This window comes from Schistocerca gregaria, chromosome 2 (assembly GCF_023897955.1).
Source record: "Schistocerca gregaria isolate iqSchGreg1 chromosome 2, iqSchGreg1.2, whole genome shotgun sequence".
NCBI lineage: Eukaryota > Metazoa > Arthropoda > Insecta > Orthoptera > Acrididae > Schistocerca > Schistocerca gregaria.
The window spans coordinates 467,394,579-467,414,576 of record NC_064921.1 but is presented as its reverse complement, the minus strand read 5'-3'; the positions used below and the strand labels follow the sequence as shown (position 1 = coordinate 467,414,576).

At 40.6% G+C, this 19,998-nt stretch overlaps 1 protein-coding gene across 1 annotated transcript in view; it reads left to right on the top strand.

Annotated features, from left to right (window-relative positions):
- The window catches only part of LOC126326230 (UPF0047 protein YjbQ), a 61,430-nt gene extending 42,864 nt beyond the window's left edge, over positions 1 to 18,566 (top strand). The window contains exons 4-5 of the mRNA XM_049995611.1: positions 16,240 to 16,281; positions 16,606 to 18,566. Coding sequence (XP_049851568.1) covers positions 16,240 to 16,281; positions 16,606 to 16,821 — 258 coding nt within the window. The 3' untranslated portion in view covers positions 16,822 to 18,566. The remainder of the gene's footprint in view (positions 1 to 16,239; positions 16,282 to 16,605) is intronic.
- Positions 18,567 to 19,998: the final 1,432 nt, after the last annotated feature.

Sequence of the window (19,998 nt, the reverse complement as noted above, 5' to 3'; positions counted from 1 at the left end):
AAATAATACAACGTGTAGATAGTTAAGGCACAGTATTTTGATTGTATCTGGCATTGTATGTTGACTATAAGCAACAGTTTTTTGATTGTCTCATGCATTGTATGTTAATAATGGAAAAATGTTTCAAGTACAGTAGGCAAGAGGAGCTGATACACAAGATGTGTAATAAAGTGTCTTCAAACACATTGGTTGCTGCCATCTTCAGTAGAATGTTCACTATCAAAAATAGGTAATGCAGTATTTCTTTAGCATTTGAATTGTACAAGTTCAGTTACCTACTGCTGTAGTGAATGTGCCTCTTGCATAAAAAAATGACAACATTGCAATAATGGGGAAACTACTAGGCACTGTATTCTGCTAACATTAAATGTGAGAACGCTTTATGATGATGTCTTTGAGTAGTACACCGCAATAGAGCCACATAAAGTCAAGATGAAATCGGTAGCTGTCAGGTATTTCTGAAATTACAGTTTGGGAGTGAGGGGGGAGAGTGATCCTGAGCAGTTAGATGTTCAGTGGAGTTATACTGATGAATGTGTACCAGTATTGCTTCAGCATATTCAGTAGTGTTGGAATTTCATCTCCCTACCTCCCACTGCATAAGAATTTCCATTTGTAAAAGATTTCATACCTTAATCTGGGGGTTCAGTTTCGGGATTCCAAGTGAAAACTAGTGCAAAACACCTTTGAGAGAGGGATATTACCCCCCCCCCCCCCCACTCCTAGGATTCTTGTGTGTGTAGAGTGTTGTCTTGGTTGACTTAGTATTTATCTGTACAAATCGATTACACACTTGTACAGACTGTCTTCCAAACATAATTTTAAACCTTTGGTCAAGGCAGTAAGGTATGTTGTGTAGTATCCAACATCAGTTGGAAGAGCATGAAAAGACTCAAATACTTTCTGTTCCCATCACAGACTGAAATTTTGTTGGAGCACCAGAGGAATCTCCCACCTTAAACTTATCTCCAAATGCTTGTCACAACCTGCCATCACTGTACATGTAACACACCCAGCCAGTGTGGCATTTGTTCATATTGCATGCACACATTGATTGCTTTGACATAAATTAGGGGTTATAAGGAATGCAACTAGACAGTGTTACATGTTTTGATTTTGACCAGTGTGCCCAAACTGTTCACTTGTTTCATAGATACATTGTTTGTTCATACTAGGAGGAAACTGAAAACAAGCTATACAGATGATAGGAATCAATCTTTTTAGAACTTGAAGATTAAGTTTGTGAACTATGTGATCTTAGTTCACAATATAAATATTGTGTTGTTTGTAAATTTATACAGACTTTGCCTGTAACATATTCTAAGATTTATTGCTGTGCTGCAATTGGCTGAAGAGTGGGATAACAATGACTGCTGCATTTGCTGATTTGTACAAAATGTGCACACCTAAAATTATAAATAAAACCCTGAAATAATGACACACTAATAAAGAGGCTAGTTTTTAATTAATATTGTAGTGAACAATTTAGTAAATAAATAAGAATTATTTAGGAATAAAGGATACGACACACTGAAAAACAGAAGCAATGTGTCGTTGATAGGTACACAGACAAAAGGTACTGAATGTCGCTAGATTTCGGAATGGGCTTTCTTTTTCAAGCTGTAGGAAGAACGTGTGTGCATGCACACCCACACTATAGGGGTGGGGGAAGCGGTGCAGCGAGGTACCTTAGGTTTAGAACAGGAAGCTTATGGGAGCAGATGATGTGCTGTAAGGATAGCTACCATCTGCACAGCTCAGAAAAGCTGCTGGTGGTGGTGGTGGTGGTGCTGGTGGTGGTGGTGGTGATGATGGTGGGGGGGGGGGGGGGGGGGGGGGAGAGGATTCAGATGGCATGGGTTGCGAAGCAGTCATTGACATCTTGCATTTTGTGCTCTGTTGCCTATTGTGCCACTGGGTGTTCCACCTTGTTTTTGACAACAGCTTAGCGGTGGCCATTCATTCTAGTTGACAACTAGTTGGTTGTTGTACCAATGTAAAATGCTGTGTAGTTATTGAAGCAGAGCTGGCATATAACATGGCTGCTTTCACAGGTGGTCTGGTCTCTGGGGTAGGATAGGCCCATCACAGGATTGGAGTGGATGGTGCTGGGTGGGTGGATTGGGAAGGTCTTGCATCTGGGTCTTTCTCAGGGTTATGATCCCTGTGGAAGGGGTTTGAGGGTGGGTGTGGCATAGAGTTGGACTAGGATGTTGTGGAGGTTGGGTCGGTGGCAGAACACTACTTTGGGAGGCGTTGGAAGTATTTTGGGTAAGATGTGCCTCATTTCTGGGCATGATGACACATAGTCGAAGCCCTGATGAAGGGTGTGGTTCAGTCACTCCAGTAAAGGGTAGTATTAGGTAACAAAGGGGGGGGGGGTGCTTTTTTGTGGTTGGTTCTTGGGATGGATGTGAAGATCACGTGTGTGTGTGTGTGTGTGTGTGTGTGTGTGTGTGTGTGTGTGTGTGTGTGTGTGTGTGTGTGTGTGTGTGTGTGTGTGAAGTTATGGCATAGAAGATCTGCTTGTGACTTATGTCTTGAGGTACAGCATGTTTGCAAAGACCACTTTGAGGCTTTCAGCATACTGGGTGAGGGAGTTTTCATCACTGGAGATACCTCTACCATGGGTCGCCAGGCTGTATGGGAGGGATTTTTTGGTGTGGAAGGGGCAGCAGCGGTCAAAGTGCAGATGCTGTTGGTAATAGGTGGGTTTTATGTGGACCAAAGTGTAGGTGGAGCCATCTGAGAGATCAACACCTAGGAAGGTGGCATGATGGGTGGAGGAGGACTAGATGAAATGGATGGGAGAGACGGTGTTGAGGTTTTGAAGGAATGAGGATAAGGGGTCCCGTCCTTGGTTCTAGACTATAAAGGGTTCATCAATAAACCTGAACCAGACCAGGGTTTTGGGTTTCTGGGAAGCTAGGAATGTTCCTCTAGGTGGCCCTTGAAGAGGTTGTCCATGCGGGTGCCCATGGTTGTGCCACAAATTTGTTTGTGTACCTTCTCTTCAAACGTGAAATAGTTATGGATTAGGGTGTAGCTGGTTAGGTGTAAAAGGATGAGGTGGGGTCTGAAATCTGCAGAGTGATGCGGGAGGTAGTGTTCAACCATGGCAAGGTCATGGGCATGAGGGATGCTGGTGTATAGGGAGTTTGCATCAACAGTGATTAGTTAGGGATCCAGGAGGTAAGGGTGTGGGAATGGTTGAGAGCCACTGCAGGAAGTGGTTGGTATCTTTAATGTGAGAGGCTAGGTTTTGGACCATTGGTTGGAGATGTTGATGAACAAGGATCAAGATGCTTTTTGGTGGAAGCACTGTAAGCAGACAAAATTGGGTGCCCCGGGTTGTTAGGGTTGTGGATTTTGGGAAGCATCTAGAAGATGGATGTGCTAGCTGTTGTTGGGTGATAAGGGAGATTGGATTCATGGGTGAGTTTCTGGGAAGGGACTAAGGATTTCAGCAGATCTTGGAGATTATGTTGGATTTCTGGGATATGAGGTCAATTAGGCAGAGCTTGTAGGTGGAGATGTCGGACAACTGGCAGAAGCCCTCTGCCCAGTAGTCACTCCAGTTCATTGCAACAATGGTGGAATATTCGTCTGCCAGGAGGGTGATCAGGTCAGGATCCGTTTCTAGATTATTTAGAACAGTCCTCTTTTCTGTTGAAAGGTTTTTGTTCTTGGGGAGGGTCCTGGGGAAGGATGGTGAGGCCAGGTTGGAAGTTATGATATCCTGGAAGGTGACCAGGGGATGGTTAGGTGGGAGTGTGAGAGGGTTATGGTTGGATGGTGATATGAATTGGGACAGTCAGGGTTGGATGTTGGGATTGGTTTGGTTTGGTTGGTGAGGTTCGTGACAAAGAAGTTTTTCCACCGTAGGGAGTGGAGGAAGGAGAGTAGGTCTTTCACAGGTTCAACATGGTTAAACCTGGGAGTAGGGCTGAAAGTGAGGCCTTTGGATATGGCTGAAACTTTTGTGGGATTGAAAACTTTGGTGGAAAGTCTAACAGCAGTTTCCGGGATTGTTTTGGATCTGGATTTCATGGGGTGTTTGTAGTATTATTTGGAGGATGTGGTAGATTGGAAAGGGCAATTAGGCAGCGTCTGGATTCTATGAAGGGTTGATAAGGAGGTACACTGTGGGTAGGATGGTGGTTGCACAGTAATAATAATAATAATAATAATAATAATAATTTTATTTTCTTCAGGCCATTACAGCAATTGACAACGTCAAATGAAGTTACAATTTATAATACAGTGTGATAAGGTATTGACTACTGAAATATTTTAGCTTATATTACAATAAATGTACAGTGGGTCATCTGTTGGATTACTGCATTTTACAGTTGGAGAATTCTTGGATATCATAGAACGGGTGGGCAATAAACCATTCATGCAATCTTACTTTGAATCTATGTTCAGGAAGATCCTGTATAGCATGTGGCAGCTTATTAAATAGTTTGTGCCCTGTGACTTCATAGCTATTTATTGATTTTGGTAGTCTGTGGTAAGGTGTGTATATGTGTTTGATGCTTCTTGTGTTGTAACAACGTACATTTTCTCTACGTTTCACATCTTGTAGGTTCTTCTTCGTAAAGATTAAGACATTGAATATATAGAGGTTTATTACTGTCATAATTTTTTGTTTAGTAAATAAGGGTTTGCAGTGAGCCTTATGTGAAGAATTTGTAATTATCCTAATGGCTTTCTTCTGCCTAATAGGATGTCATGTATATGACTACAGTTACCCCACAAGATAGTTCCATAGGATATTATACTTTGGAAAAATGCAAAATAAGATGGTCTGATGTATCTTTCGGGTACGCAATTTCTGAGTTCTCTTAATGAATAGATAGCTTACTACTAATATAGTTTACATGTTGGCGCCAGGATAACTTTTTGTCTAAATAAACTCCCAGGAATTTAACAGAACTAGGGTCTTCAGATAGTGCCTTGTCTCTTAGAGTGAAGATTATCTGCTGAGTTTTATTTTCATTTAGCAAGAAACCATTTGCTCTGAACCAATATGCTGCATGAGCGAGTGTATTTTCAGCACAGGTTTTAGGATCATTAAGATTGTTACTGCTATGAAGAAAAGTCGTATCATATGCATACAATACAGTGGTGGATCTAATAAACGAGGGGAGGTCATTGATCATTATCAGAAACAGGAAGGTCTCCAGTATAGATCCCTGAGGCACACCTACCTACTTTAACATTTTCTATGTTTGACATTTCCTTACCAACACAAACTACCTGTTTACGGTTGTTGAGATAAGCTTTTAATAGTCTGAGACTCTTTCCTTTGATACTGTAGAATTCTAGTTTCTATAGTAGTGGCGTGTAATCAACACAGTCGAAGTCCTTGCTTAGGTCACAGAATGAGACCTGAGCAAAGCCTTTGTTCTCAAAAACTTTGAGGATGTAACTGACTACCATGTTGATTGCATCAATGGTTGACAGATTCTTCCTAAACCCGTATTGTGTAGCATTAATTATTCCTAGATTCTCAAAGTTAGATGATAATTGTTGGTACATGATGCATTCTATTACCTTGGAGAATGCGGGTACTATTGAAATAGGACTGTAACTAGATGGAGAATCTTTATCTCCCTTTTTGTATACTGGGATGACTGTATACAGTTTTAACTCATCAGGAAAATATCCCTCAAGTAAGCACTTGTTTATACAATGGGTTAAAGGGTACAGAATACAATCACACACTTTTTTTAGCAGGTTTCATGATATGCCATATATATCTAAGCTATCAGATGATTTCAGTTGTTTTATGACCCCTTGTACATATCTAGGCGATACTTCGGAGAAGGTTAGCATGCTTGTATTTAGTGACTGTCTACCCCAAGGTGTCCCAAGGTGGGAGTTGGATGTCAGCAGGCTGGATAACTTGTGTAGGTTGTGTCTGGAATGTTCTTCTAGGTGTTGAAGTGTCAGAATTTCAATTTAGGTGATGAGGTGTGGGTAGTGAGGATTGCATAGTAACAGTATTTTGCGGTGTTAATGAAGGTGATTCAGGGATGCCTGTGCCATAGAGATATGTTTGTATTGAATGAGATGTGTGAGTGAAAGGGACTGGTAGAATCTGAAAAGATGGATGTCGTTGCGGAAGGACCGGTGGGATCCAGAAATAATGAGTTTGGCTAGGAATAGGGAAATTTTTCTGAACTGGTGCATTGTGGAGAGGTGGGAGGAGGGATAGTGCTGACGAAAGAAATTGGCATTGGAAGTGGTGAGTAAAGCTGTGAGGTGGTTGTAGGGAGGGTTGAGTAACTAACATTGATGGGTGTAACGAATAGAAGGAATTGTTGGGGACAGGAGGTAGTATTGTGACTGGAGAACATATGATCATTTCCCCACAAGCTCCTCCCTGCCTGCTGCCTCTCTCTATCCCTCACCCCACCCCACCCCACCCCACCCCAGTACAGTCTCCATGGGCCAGAAAAGAGCAGTTGACTGAACACAATGTAGGGAAACAGGTATATGTGTGTGTGTGTGTGTGGGGGGGGGGGGGGTGCGTGCCTGCCTGCCTACATATTTTTCCTTCAAGCTTGAAAAAGGAAGCACATTCAGAAAGCCAGCCGAGCTGTGTACCTTTTCTTTTTGTACCTATTGACGATGCAGCGCTTCTGCCTTTCTGTGAGTCATCTCCTTTATTCCTAAATAATATGTAATTCTCAGCCAGAACTGTCTGTACATTACGATTTAATAAACAATTTGTAGAAATACTAGTTCCATTATTTTGGTTGTTAATATGGCACTAAAGTAAAGTTGTACAGTATTGTTGACTGGGAGACCCCAAAGGGTTGGTTCAGCTGTTTTATTGAAAAAGTTTTTCGTATCCTTTAACAGAGTGGCACCTTTCATTTTTGAAGTATGATAGTTGTTGTTTTAACTGTATTTGATAAGTGTGTGTGACTTACTGGTGTATGTAGTGTTGTAATGATGATGACAATACATGGGAGAAGATGAAACTCAGTGCCAGCACATAGCTTTCTACTCTCAAATAGAAGCAAAGGGGGACTGAGCTTAACATTTCCATCTCACTGATGGTCACCATCAGCAGCGTCACATGCCCTTACATTCAGACAGTGCCGAGAGGTTTGGAATTGAATCTAAGACGTTGGCACAAAGACGAGGCTCAGCAACTAGCAACTCTATGCCATCACCACTCCTCCCCTTTGCTGCAGAGGCAAAGGCAAAGCAGCAATAACACATGACATTCACTGGCAATTACCCATCCAAGTACTGCCCATACCTGAAGTTGCTTGGCTTCAGTGATCTGATGAGAACTGGTGTATTCAATGAGGCTGCAATATGGCAGTAATAGATTGAGATTATGTGGCAGTTAAACTAGTTATGGTCAGACGTAACAGTTTAAGCTTTCCAGCCTGTTCTATTACTGAATATGTAATCAGTCAACCTATTCATGTAAAATGTTTTAGTTTAATGCGAAGTATTGAGAGAAGTATTAGAAATTGTTGATGAGAATCAAATTCATATCTCTTCATTGAAGTGCACTTTTAGGTAGGTTTTTAGGGCATGCAGATACTGACAGGAAGAACAGTTTGATATTTTAAATAGTGACTCTTCTGATTGTATTGTCTTCTCTTTCCTTGACCCTTTGCACCCACAAATGATGAAATTCCTGCTTAAATAATTGTTCATCTGACTGATATTTAGTTTGAAATGAATAATGGAACAGTCCATATTTGGAAATAACTGAGCTATGGTAAATATGAAACAGTTTACTGATTACCGTAAACAGTGTAATGCTGAGAAATAGTTACCACATTCAAATTTTACCTTTTTTTGCGAGTAGTTGACGCTTATGACTTCCGTTTCCTAGTACCTTATTTTGTTCATTTGTATTTAGGTCACAGCAATTGATACTGTGAAATTAAAATACTGATAACTCGTTACCAAGGGAGTGGTCACAGGAAATATATTTTTATTCTGGTTTCTGGAAGAAAATATTATTTGCAATTCATGAATTGTAATGATGTTGCAGTGCCACAATATACAATGAGGTGACAAAAGTTATGGCAAGAGCTGATTGTAGGGTTAGAGTGTGACACAGACCTCGTGAAGCTATGGACCAAGTTGTCAACGAGGCAGTGTGCAATCTGGTGGTGGCTCCATAATGGTGTGGGTTATATTGTTGCAAAAGAAGTTGAGTAGCACAGTCACCTTGGTGTAGTGGTTATGATACTAGATTGTTGTACGGAGGGTCGTGAGTTCAGAACTCACCTGAACTGCAAAATTTTAATTTCTATATTCGGTTTGAGTACATTCTAAAAGTATTCACAAATGTCAAGAATCAGTGTACTGGAACAGGGTGTATACGACCTGGACAACTGGGAGATCCGGGAAAAATCCGGGAATTTTTTCATCTGGGAGAAAACCGGGAATATTTTAGAATTCCGGGAATTTCCATTTTTTTCAGTTAAATATGTACTTTAATTTAAACCATTAACATGATGTTGCTATTGGCTGACTTCATCACATGTCATAAGCTCTGAATACCTGGTATCATCGGCTGGTGAAAATCACGTGACATGAGCTATGACTGGCTTACAAAAGCACATTGCAATCTCGATTTCAATGCTTCGGAAAGTAACATGCACTGTTTGGTGGAATTCGAATTTATACTTTCTTAATACGAAAGTATCCAGCGTACATGTTACTGCACATCAAAGATCTTTCCAAAATGTTTCTTTCCCCCTGTGTTTTGTTTTCCAAAGCGTCGGGAAATTCTACGCCCTTGTATAAAACCACAACCATTCAAAGGATGGATAAGTTATACAGTCCCGAGAGAAAATGTACTGTCAGTTAACAGGGAAAAACTATGTTTTCACCCGGGAGATAATGTATTTTTAACCGGGAAATCCGGGATTTTTTTTTTCTTTGTCCGCGTATACACCCTGTGGAATGTTCTGTAACTGTATATATACTGTGTGTGTTCTGGCCGGAGGCAGTTCACTCAGCGCTCTTGTATATGCAAGTGCTGAATAAACCTTCATTAAGTGAAGTTAGTGTTCGTCATTCATCTAATTACACCTTCTTCTATGTGACATTATTCTGGTGGAGACGCTGGTTATTGGAACTTGTGATAGCCCAAGTTATCGACGACACAGTGGCGAGAAACCAGAGTTCGAGCCATATTCAATAGATCGCATTCTATCAGAGACAGAAGAAGAAGAAGAAGAAGAAGAAGAGGATGTTACAATGACAGCTACTGTGTGGCACCACATGAGACATCCTTCTGGGTTCTCTGGTGACGATGGCCAAAATCCAAACAAGTGGCTGAAGGTATATGAGCGTATTGCCAAATTTAACAAATGGGATGACACCATGTGTTTGGCTAACCTGTTTTTCTTCTTGGAGGGCACTACCAAGCAATGGTATGAGAACAACAAGGAGAAGTTCGTAAGCTGGAAAGTATTGCTGGTGGAACTGTGCAAAGCTGAAGATAAAGTGTGCAGGAGAAACTACAGCAGCCTACATTCAAGATGTCTTGGAGTTGTGTAAAATAGTGGATCCTAGAATGGAGGAGGAAGATAAGGTCGCACATCTCATGTAGGGTGTTGCCGAAGACATGTATCAAGCCCTACTCCTGAAGGAGGTTTCGATAGTAGACAACTTCATAAAATGGTGCCAGTATATCAAGACAATGCATCAAAAAAGAATTACACGCGAGAAGTTTTAACGGCCTCCAAATGTCGTATCAATGTCTGTGATGGAGGAAGCAACTGATTTCACAAGTGTTCTTCATCAGATAGTGAGAGAGGAAGTTCAGAAGGCTCTTGGATTGCGCGGCAAGCAAAAAACCAAGATGCTTAAAGAGGTCATAAGGGAGGAAGTGGAACAGACACCCAATCTCTTGTCCCTCATTTTCCTTTAAAACGGTGAAAAACCAAGACCCAGGCAAAGTTATGTTCCTACAATGCCCCATGAGGAACCTGTTTGGGCACCAAGGAAGACTGCTGTCTGGAGGACCCAGGATAACCAACCAGTATGTTTCCACTGCGGATGACCGGGACATGTGGTGCGCTATTGTTGAGAAAGGTGGCAGATATTTGATGATGCTCGTAACAGAAGACAGCAGACTGATCTTAGCCGATGCCAACTCCAAGATGACGAAGATGAACAAGAAGATGGGGGTGCAGGATGACATAGGTCACCATCGCCACAAGCTAGCCACTGGAGAGGACGCTCACCAATACGCCGATTGAGGTTTCCATCGCCGTTTAGGAGCTCCAGCCGATCACATGGTGCCACAACTTGGAAAACTAAATGGTGCAACAGCTTGGAGGTGAGGCTGCCAAAGAGAAATATCCTCCGCCGTCAATCACTACAAAAATGGTAGGAAACTATGTCAATATCCTCAGGGATGGTCGATCAGCCCATGCTCTTGTGGGCTCTGGAGCATCATATTCAGTCATTTTGAAGAAGTACCATCGCCAGTTGCAGAAAACCATATTCGTCGACAACAAAACATCTCTGCTGAAGGTCGCTAATGGGAAATATGTAAAACCTACAGGAAGATGTGTCATTTGTGTGGGTATAAGTGGCCATACACAGCCCTTAGAATTCATTGTATTACAAGAGTGTAGTCATGACATCATTCTCAGATGGGACTTTTTGAAAGCTTCTGAGGTAATTATAGATTGTAGTCACTCGAAGATTATGCTCGATGAGATGAGATACTGTGGACAGGAAGATGCACATAAGAGTGTGTGGAGACTGTGTGTGCTGGTTGAAGTGATGATTCCTGCAGTCAGCGCTAGAAAGGTAACTGTCACATGCCATGCATCAACCTGTGGATCTTGTAGTGGAATGTAAGAGAAGCATAGCACTGAAGTATAACTTGGTCATCCCAGCCTCTCTCATCTCGTTTAAGAATGGATTCGGTGAATTGTGGATAGTTAACTGTCGCCGAGAACCGCAGATCCTTCCAAGATGCATGTGTGTGGCAAATATTGAGCCACTAATTGCCAAACAGCTGAGTGTCGTGGAAACCTCCCATGCCGAGTCTTTGGGCGAAATAGGCACTACTGTCATGAGACAAGATCTTCTAGCTCGACTATCACCAGATCTCGCTAAGGAACAACAGAAGAAGCTACTTGCCATTCTTCAAGAGTTCTCTGAATGCTTCAATCCACAGGCGAAGAGCAAATTAGACAAATCGACGGTGAACCACCAGATTAGCACTGGAGACCATCAACTAATAAGCCAGAGAGCATACCGTATGTCAGCAATGGAACTTCGAATAATTCGCGACGAGGTAGAGAAAATGATGAAGAATGACATCATTCAGCCTTCGCAGAGCCCATGGTCGTCACCAGTGGTTCTCGTCAGGAAGAAGGATGGCAGTTGGCGCCTTTTGTTGATTACAGGAAGATAACTGAAAAGGACGTTTACCCTCTTCCACGAATTGACGATAGACTAGATTGTCTGAAGGGGACATGTAGGATACTGGCAAACTGAAGTAGATGAGGCTGATTGTGAGAAAACTGCATTCATCACCCCTGAGGGCCTGTACGAGTTTAAGGTAATGCCGTTTGGTTTGTGTAATGCACCAGCAACTTTTGAATGGATGATGGATAATCTTCTAAGTCACGTGAAGTGGATGATGTGTCTTTGTTTGTTGTTGGTAGATGACATTATAGTGTTCTCAGAGACATGAACAATTAAAAAGACTGAGGGCCATTCCTAAGTGTCTCCAACAAAGGGGACTGAAGCTTAATCCAAGAAAGTGTCTCTTTCGAGCAAAAGAAATCAAAATACTGGGACACCTTGTGTCAAACAAAGATGTGAAGCCAGACGCAGAAAATGTGAGATCTGTAACTGAATTTCCTATTCCTAAAAGTATTATAGATGTGAGAAGCTTTCTCGGATTATGTTCTTATTACTGTTATTTTATCAGACTTTTGTATCAAAGCCAGACCACTCCAAGAGTTGTTAAAAGCCAGTGCTAAATTTATCTGGGGTGGTGCTGAACAAGATTATTTCGATGTGCTGCGAAAAGCTCTGATGACTGACCCTTTACTTGGTCTGTATGATGAGAGAGCACCTACAGAACTACACACAGATGTCAGTGGCTATGGGGTCAGTGTTGTTCTGCTGCAAATTTCAGATGGAAAAGGGAAGGTTATAGCTATGCTTCTAGGACACTTACAAAAGTCGAGAGAAACTACTCTACTACAGAAAGAGAATGTCTTACTGTGATCTGGGCCATGTGCAAATTTTGATAGTATCTCCATGGAAGGCCATTCACAGTTTTTGCAGAAAATCATTTACTCTGTTGGTTGACAGGTCTTGAGAATCCAACAGGACGACTCACCAGGTGGGCTCTACGTCTTCAAGAGTATGATATTACCGTAGTGGTATGACATTACCATAGTGTAAAAAAGTGGAAGAAAACAGCATGGTGCCGACTGTCTCTCAAGAAACCCTGTGCGAGACCATCAATACTTTGATTAAGATAGTGACTGTCTCGCAGCACTCCAGGATCTCTCTGCAGAGCACAAGGAGGACGCCAAGGTATCTCAAATTATTCTTGCCTTAAATTGGTCAGAGGATGTGAAAGGACAATTTAAGGTAATTAATGGATTACTTTGCAAGAAAAACTTTGATCTTTTTAAAAGAGGTGGCTACCAGTGATTCCTGACCACATGCGGTTAGATGTTCTACAGAAATTCCGTGTCACACCTCAGGCTGGACATTTAGAATTTATTAAGGCATATGAAAGAATCTGCAAGAGATTTTTCTGGCCAGGTTTATTTAGGAGTGTCCGGCACTGTGTCGCACTGTTGAGAGTGCCAGAGGAGAAAGGCAGTTCCTCAGAAACCACCTGGTCGACTCATACCAATTCCACCGGCCGAAACACCTTTTCAGTGCGTTGGGATTGACCTCCTTGGACAATTTCCAATGTCTGCTAGTGGCAATAGCTGGATTATTATTTGCACTGATTATCTGACGCACTATGCCATTACAAAAGCTGTGAAAACAGCCAAAGCATTCGAGGTAGCCAAATTCATTGAGGAAGACATTGTATAAAAACATGGTGCCCCCAAGGTCATTAATTACGGATTGAGGGAAAAGTTTTTCAATTGAATCTTGTGACAGAGATAAACCGTCGGCACAACATTACTCGTAACATGACTGCCTACCATCTGCAAACTAACGGGCTTACTGAACGCCTTAATAAGACTTTGGCCGACATGCTAAAAATGTTCGTCAGTGTTGAGCAGAGAAAGTGGGATGAAGTACTACCTTTCGTGATGTTTACCTACAACACTGCCAAACAAGACACCACAGGATTTCGCCATTTTTCCTGGTGCATGGGCATGAGGCGACCAGGATGATGGACACTGTGTTTCCATTACATCCTGATGACATGGATGACGACTACATTGGCCAGGTGTTAACCAGAGCTGAGGAAGCTTGGCAGTTAGCTCGACTCTGCATGTTGCAGACTCAAGAAAACAATTGCCAAAGGTATGGCACAAGTCATCGCCCTACTGTCTACCAGCCCGGTGACCTCATCTGGATCTTCACTCCTGTTTGGAAGGTTGGTCTCTCTGAGAAGTTCCTCAGGTGCTACTTTGGATCTTATAAGGTTGTAAAACAGTTGTCTGATGTTACTTATGAAATTGACGATTTTGACCCCAACACAAGACAACGAAAGATGAGGGATAAGGTCCACATCCTTTGAATGAGGCCCTATAAGGGTCCTGCAACCCAGGCTAAATTCAAAGCTCTGGTGACAGGCAACAAACGGAAAGGTGATGAAGAGCATAATGGCAAAGGAAGTTCTAAGATCGCCGCTAGGGCAAAAGTCAGTCATCGGGAGTCGGAGTATGCAGGAGAGACGACTCGTTTCTAGACTAGGAGGACATAACACTGAGACTCTGTTCTCTTAAGGAGGGAGCAGTGTCGCAAAAGAAGCCGAGTAGCACAGTCACTGTGGTGTAGTGCTTATGATACTAGACTGTTGCATGGAGGGTAGTGAGTTAAAAACTCACCTGAACTGTAAAATTTTAATTTCTATATTCGGTTCCAATACATTCTAGAAATACCCACAAATGTCAAGAAACATTGTACTGGAATTTTCTGTAACAGTACATATACATATGTGTTCTGGCCGGAGACAGTGAGCTCCGCGCTCTTGTATGTGCAAGTGTTGAATAAACCTTCATTAAGTGAGGTTAGTGTTTGTCATTCGTATAATTACATCTTCTTCTACGTGACATTATTTACATGGGCTGGAACCGATCATTGACTGGAAATGGTTATCTTCGTTTATGAGGAGACCATTTGCAGCTATTCATGGACTTCACATCCCAGACAGTGATGGAATTTTTATGCATGACAATGCTCCATGTCACTAGGACACAGTTGTTCATAATTGGTTTGAAGGACATCTTGAAGAATTGAAGCAAATGATTTGGCCATGCAGATTGCCTGAAATGAATCCCATCAAACATTATGGGACATAATCAAGAGGTGAGTTACGCATAAAATCGTGCACCAGTGATACTTTCGCAATTCTGGGTGTCTGTAGAGGCAGCATGGCTCAGTATTTCTGCAGAGGACGTCCAATGACTTGTTGAGTCCATGCCACACGAGTTGCTGCTCTATGCCAAACAAAAGGTGGTCTGACGTGATGTTAGGAGATACCCTTGACCTTTGTCACCAGTGTGGTATGTTGACCTATGTTAAAACTGCATCATGACACAGTTCATTCTAGAGCACCATATATAAACGCTTTAAAAGCTGGAAATATTTCTCTCATGGTAGTCTAATTTCATTTGCTTCCAACTTCATTACTACCAGTGTCATTTTTTCTTATTTTTTCCAATGTTGCTGCGTTGTGTTGAATTTAGCATGTATTGGCTGTATTGTGGAAGAACTACCTGCTGTGTTGCTTCATTCCAGGTCTGCTTGTTAACTGGTACTGACAGCTGGACATCATTAATTTACTTGTGAAAGAGTTAAACCCTACAAATGTTGAAAGAAAAAGGTATGAAAAAGTGCCATTTCAGAAAATGGGCACTATCAGGTGTAATTTGAAGACGACTTCCACATTCAGAGCATCGTAAAGTATAATATCGTATTGAAACGTAATGCCTGGCGGGTGCTTAATGATGAGGATTACTTCAAGTTGTAAACCCATTTTCAGTATAAAAACGTTGCTTTTATTCAGATGCCCATTGTCATAGTGAACATAAGCCAAATAAATCATTTGTAAGTGTGCTGTTTCACGGCGTCCTTAATGTAGCGGACACCTTAAAGTAATGAAAGTTTGAAAGACTCTTTGGTAGGCAACTCCTACTCTGTAGATCATCTTAACAGGGACTGTTAGAGCTATTTAATTAAAATTGCCTGCTGCTTCATGACTAACATTAACTGAGAATCTTGGGGATAATGACTGTGGAGGCACTGATTGTACAGTGGAGACGAAGGGAGGTTGTAAGATGTTTTAAAACATTGGGCTTGCATTTAGGAGTGGGGTTCAAATCTCTGTCTACCTATCCAAATTTAGTTTATTTTTCTTAATTGTTTAATGTGCTATGTTGGTTCCTACAGAAAGGACTTCCTTTCCCCTTCAAATAAAAATTATGCAGAAACTCCTGTGGACCATTTGGTGAAATCCTTTTTCAATCTGAAGTACACATACAAATGCGTGTGTGAGAGTGTGAGAGCGCTCCACTCTCCCCTCCCCTCCCCTCCCCTCCCCTCCCCTCCCCTCCCCACCCTTTCCACACGCACACGCACTCACTCACTTACTTGTCCAGTTACATTTTGATGGCTGATTCTACCCCACCCCCCCCCCCCCCCCAAACCTCTCTCTCACTCTCCCTCTCTCCCTCCCTCCCCTCTGTGTGTGGGTGCGTGGGGGCGGCATTTCTCATTAAATGTTGTAAATGTTGCTTAATTGTAATTCATGCAAATGATTTTCAAAAACTATGCCCAACTTTAAGAGCAGTTGGCTACCTTGTTGGGGAGGAACAAGGGATAGCTTAGGGAAGGAGGGCTAGTCCTGCAGACCATAGGTAGGTAGGGGCCCCTTGCTTTGAGGATGAACTGTAGACAAGGATGAAGGGAGATGCATCAGAGAGATTTATTTTATGTAAGAGTAAGGGGGAGGAGAGGAGGTGATAGTCACACAAAATTATTGTGGAAATGATACAATTTTCATTTTGTTTACAGGGTTTGCCTTATAGACATTCCTGTGAAGGGCCCGACGACATGGTGAGTATTCCATTTACTTTTTGTCTCTAAATGATTATACTTCTATATAAGTTTATTTATCATTAGCCACATTCCATGTGGTGTACATCCATTATTTTTTCTAGGTTACTGCTATTGGCTTGTTTCATTTTCAAATTGTCAGTTTAGAGTAAATGACCTGTAATTGAACAGCTGTAAAAATTTTACTGTTAAACAGAGGTAAACCTTGAAGCAATAGACCTAAATGTTGTTTAAAATAAGTATGTACATGTTAATGTAGTATGAAGTTTACTGCAGTTTATATATCATTATGAATATGTTCTGAAATGTATAATTTTGTTACAGCCAGCTCATGTAAAAGCTTGCTTCCTTGGCTCTTCACTTACAATACCAATAACGGATGGTAAATTAAATCTTGGTACATGGCAGGGTATCTGGCTGTGTGAACACCGAGACCACGCAGGCTCTCGCAAAGTGGTAATTACAGTTAATGGTTGCCTCAGAGACTCGAGTCGAAGCCCATTGAGCCCCGTTTCACCGATAGCATCTACAAGTAGTTAAGGGTTCAGGGAGAAGTATATGATGTGTGGGCCGTAGATTTAACATTCCATACTACAGAAGTGATTGATAATAATTTCATACATCTTCATTTATAATGAAGAGTGGTGTGATGGGAAGTTTAGGTGAGACAACGATGTTTCTTAGTTGCAAAACATTGTTAACAGGGAAGCAAGAAGAAAGTTGATAATGGCACAAGTGCAATTCTCTGATATGTTGTGTAAACATATGAAAAAGGCAGTTTTTGTGTGCTCAACTTGCTGCAACATTTCAGTGATCCTACGAATGTCACCCAGTTATCCCTCAGGGTACGAGTGTGTAAAAACACTACACTCACTTCGCCGATGAAGTTGTGAAGTTGAGAGTATTTAGTTAAGGAAACAGAGTTCATTCCTTGTTGTGCAAGGAACACACAGCAGATGGTAGTTTGGAAAGGAAAAAGATTTGGCCTTTCACTGCCACAGCACAAGAAGTATACTTTATTTTGTGAAACACAAATAACCACGTACGTGCTGTACCTGGGCTTTATGATATGACATGTACAGTTATATAGAAATAAACAAACTGATCACTTATACATACATTAGTATCCTTCCACATATTTGCAAGAAAAAACACACAAATGTAAAAAAAAAAAGGTAATCCCTAAATGTTTTCTACACTTGCATTATGGTTTCCTGAGTATTGCATCATACATGAAAATTTTAATTAACATTCCATTTATGATTACTGTTCCTTGTTTTTGTGAAATAATTATTTAAGACTCGTCCTTTAAGGGGCTTACGTTTTGGTATTATTGTTATAATTTGCTCACACTGCGGGTACTTTGAGTCTAAAAGCACATGTGTGACTGATGTTCGAGAGTGTTTCATATACAGGGTTTAGTTTGATTATTGTTAGCTTATTATAAACAAACGAATGATAAGAAATTCCTTCGTACCTGATACTTTATCCCAACGATGAGAAATAGATGTTTTGTAATGTTTTTCCAAGTCAGAATGTTGTTGACATGTATGTAAACCTTGTACACTCAATATTTTTTTAAAGGCCCAGGTGCCAGTGTGTGGAGGATGTAAAACCTCAGTGTGATGTCCCTACGTTTGGAGAACAGTGTGAGGAAAGTGTGGTAACTTCCAGTAAGCTAAATATTTTGTGACAGGTCCATTGAAAATCTTCACTTGTATTAATATGTTACCTTGGTTTATCTTGATGGTGTAATATTTCTCCTAAAAATTGTCACATTTGCTTTTTTTTCTCTTGCAGTTATGTCACAAAGTAGGAGTCTTCCACATGAATGTTAATTATGTGTAGGTTTTATCAGGCTTGTAAAAGTTAAATGAAAATGCTCATGACATATCGAATTTTACTTCAGAATTGGAAATTTCTGTCTGTGCATTTCATTGTCACATGGTAGAGCAAGCACATCAGTATCAATGCTAGAAAGCTGTGTGTATTGGTACAATATTACTGATGTGTACAGAGTTTTGTTAATGTTATCTGAGAGATGTAAGTCTGTTGACTTTTTTTAGTATATGTGTAAGCACAGTTACACATAGAAATTTTCAGTGGTGTGAAAGTTGACTAACACATGGACAGTTCCATTGAGATGTTGTCATTCCTTTTGATGTTCCTTTCTACTTAAATGGCTGCACATAATAACAACCACAAAAATGGGTGGTGATGGAGGGAGCAGTGGATAATGCAGAGGCATTGATATTGGAAAATAAAAATAGTTGGAGCAATTATAATGAGACTTGGTTTATTTAAACCCCTATTCCATTTACACTGTGTAGTATTATTGTCTTTCATTTTGTCACTTCCAGAAGTTTATTTATTCATGATTGTGGGACATAGAACAACTTCATTTTTGTGGCAATATGTTAAAACACTAAAATCTTTTAGATGACTCAACTGAAACAAGGACTGCATTAATTGCTATGATTACTTTTTTATAAAATTTTGCAACATTTTTTGCAAGGAAATGCATTTCAGATCTTTGACAATAATTTGGTCTTCTTTGGTATGTCATCCCTTAACTTTCTACAGATTTTATTTACTCTGTGCTAATAATTATTACTAGACTTTGACCATGAAGTTATCTCCCAGAATTAAAAGTCATTATTCCGGTTGTTGCACTTAGTGCTGAATGTCTGACGTGTTTCTGTAATAAAATTATCGTCATAAATGAAATTGCAACAGATACAAGGTGTGGCAGCTAAACAAAAATATTCGACTTTGAGCTTTCTACTCACTATGAATGCTAGCTGGTATTAAAGTGGCATGTGTGCACACACATACATCGATAAAGCAATTATGAAGAATGAATGACAGTCAACACAAATGAGTGTGGGCTGGAGCTGAAAAATTAAAAAAAACCTCTCATTTCATTTATAATGTTTGAGAGTGTGAAGTTCTTTTGATTACCTTAATTTGTCAGTTTAATGTGTGATCCCAGAAGTATCTATATTTTCAATTAATACAAGGTTCAATCCTGTGTTTCACTGAGCAACACAAAATTTGGAACATGGATCATTACTAAAAAATCTTAGAGGTTTGATGGGAGCAATACTTGCATGCAAGCAGCTTGTGATGTACCCAACATGTTTCACAAAGCGAGACATAAATATGAGGCAGAATGATGAGGTATTTGAAGTTTTGCAGAGAGAAATAATATTTTTGTATTAGCTAAATTACTTATTTATTTAACTGAAGTGGCGTCCTTTAGAATAACTGACTTCAGGCTATGAACACACAACAAACAAAGAGTAAATGCATTCACATCTCTGAAAACTAGGAACTTTACCTTTATGCACACTGAAACTATATGCAAGCACTTAAATCATTTTCAACACTCCCTGTGCTTTAGTGATTGCATTAAGTTTTGAACACAAATACATAATTTTTTTTGTATAAGATCACCTGCATAATCAGCATCAGAAAAATGCACTACTTGTAGTTTGCTCATGTTGTTGGAGTGCTCTGTACCATTATCTTCTCTTTCAGTCAGTAATGAAATAGTCCTTTACTCACTTGCCTACATGCCTTATTATTATCTACCGAAACCTATCCTGTTTTCTGAAAGTGAAGTATCTGATCACAAGATAATTGATAAAAAGTAAGTGGTCCATCAACTAAACGGTACACTATTTTATCAACCTCCCCGAGTCTTTTTCAAAAAGT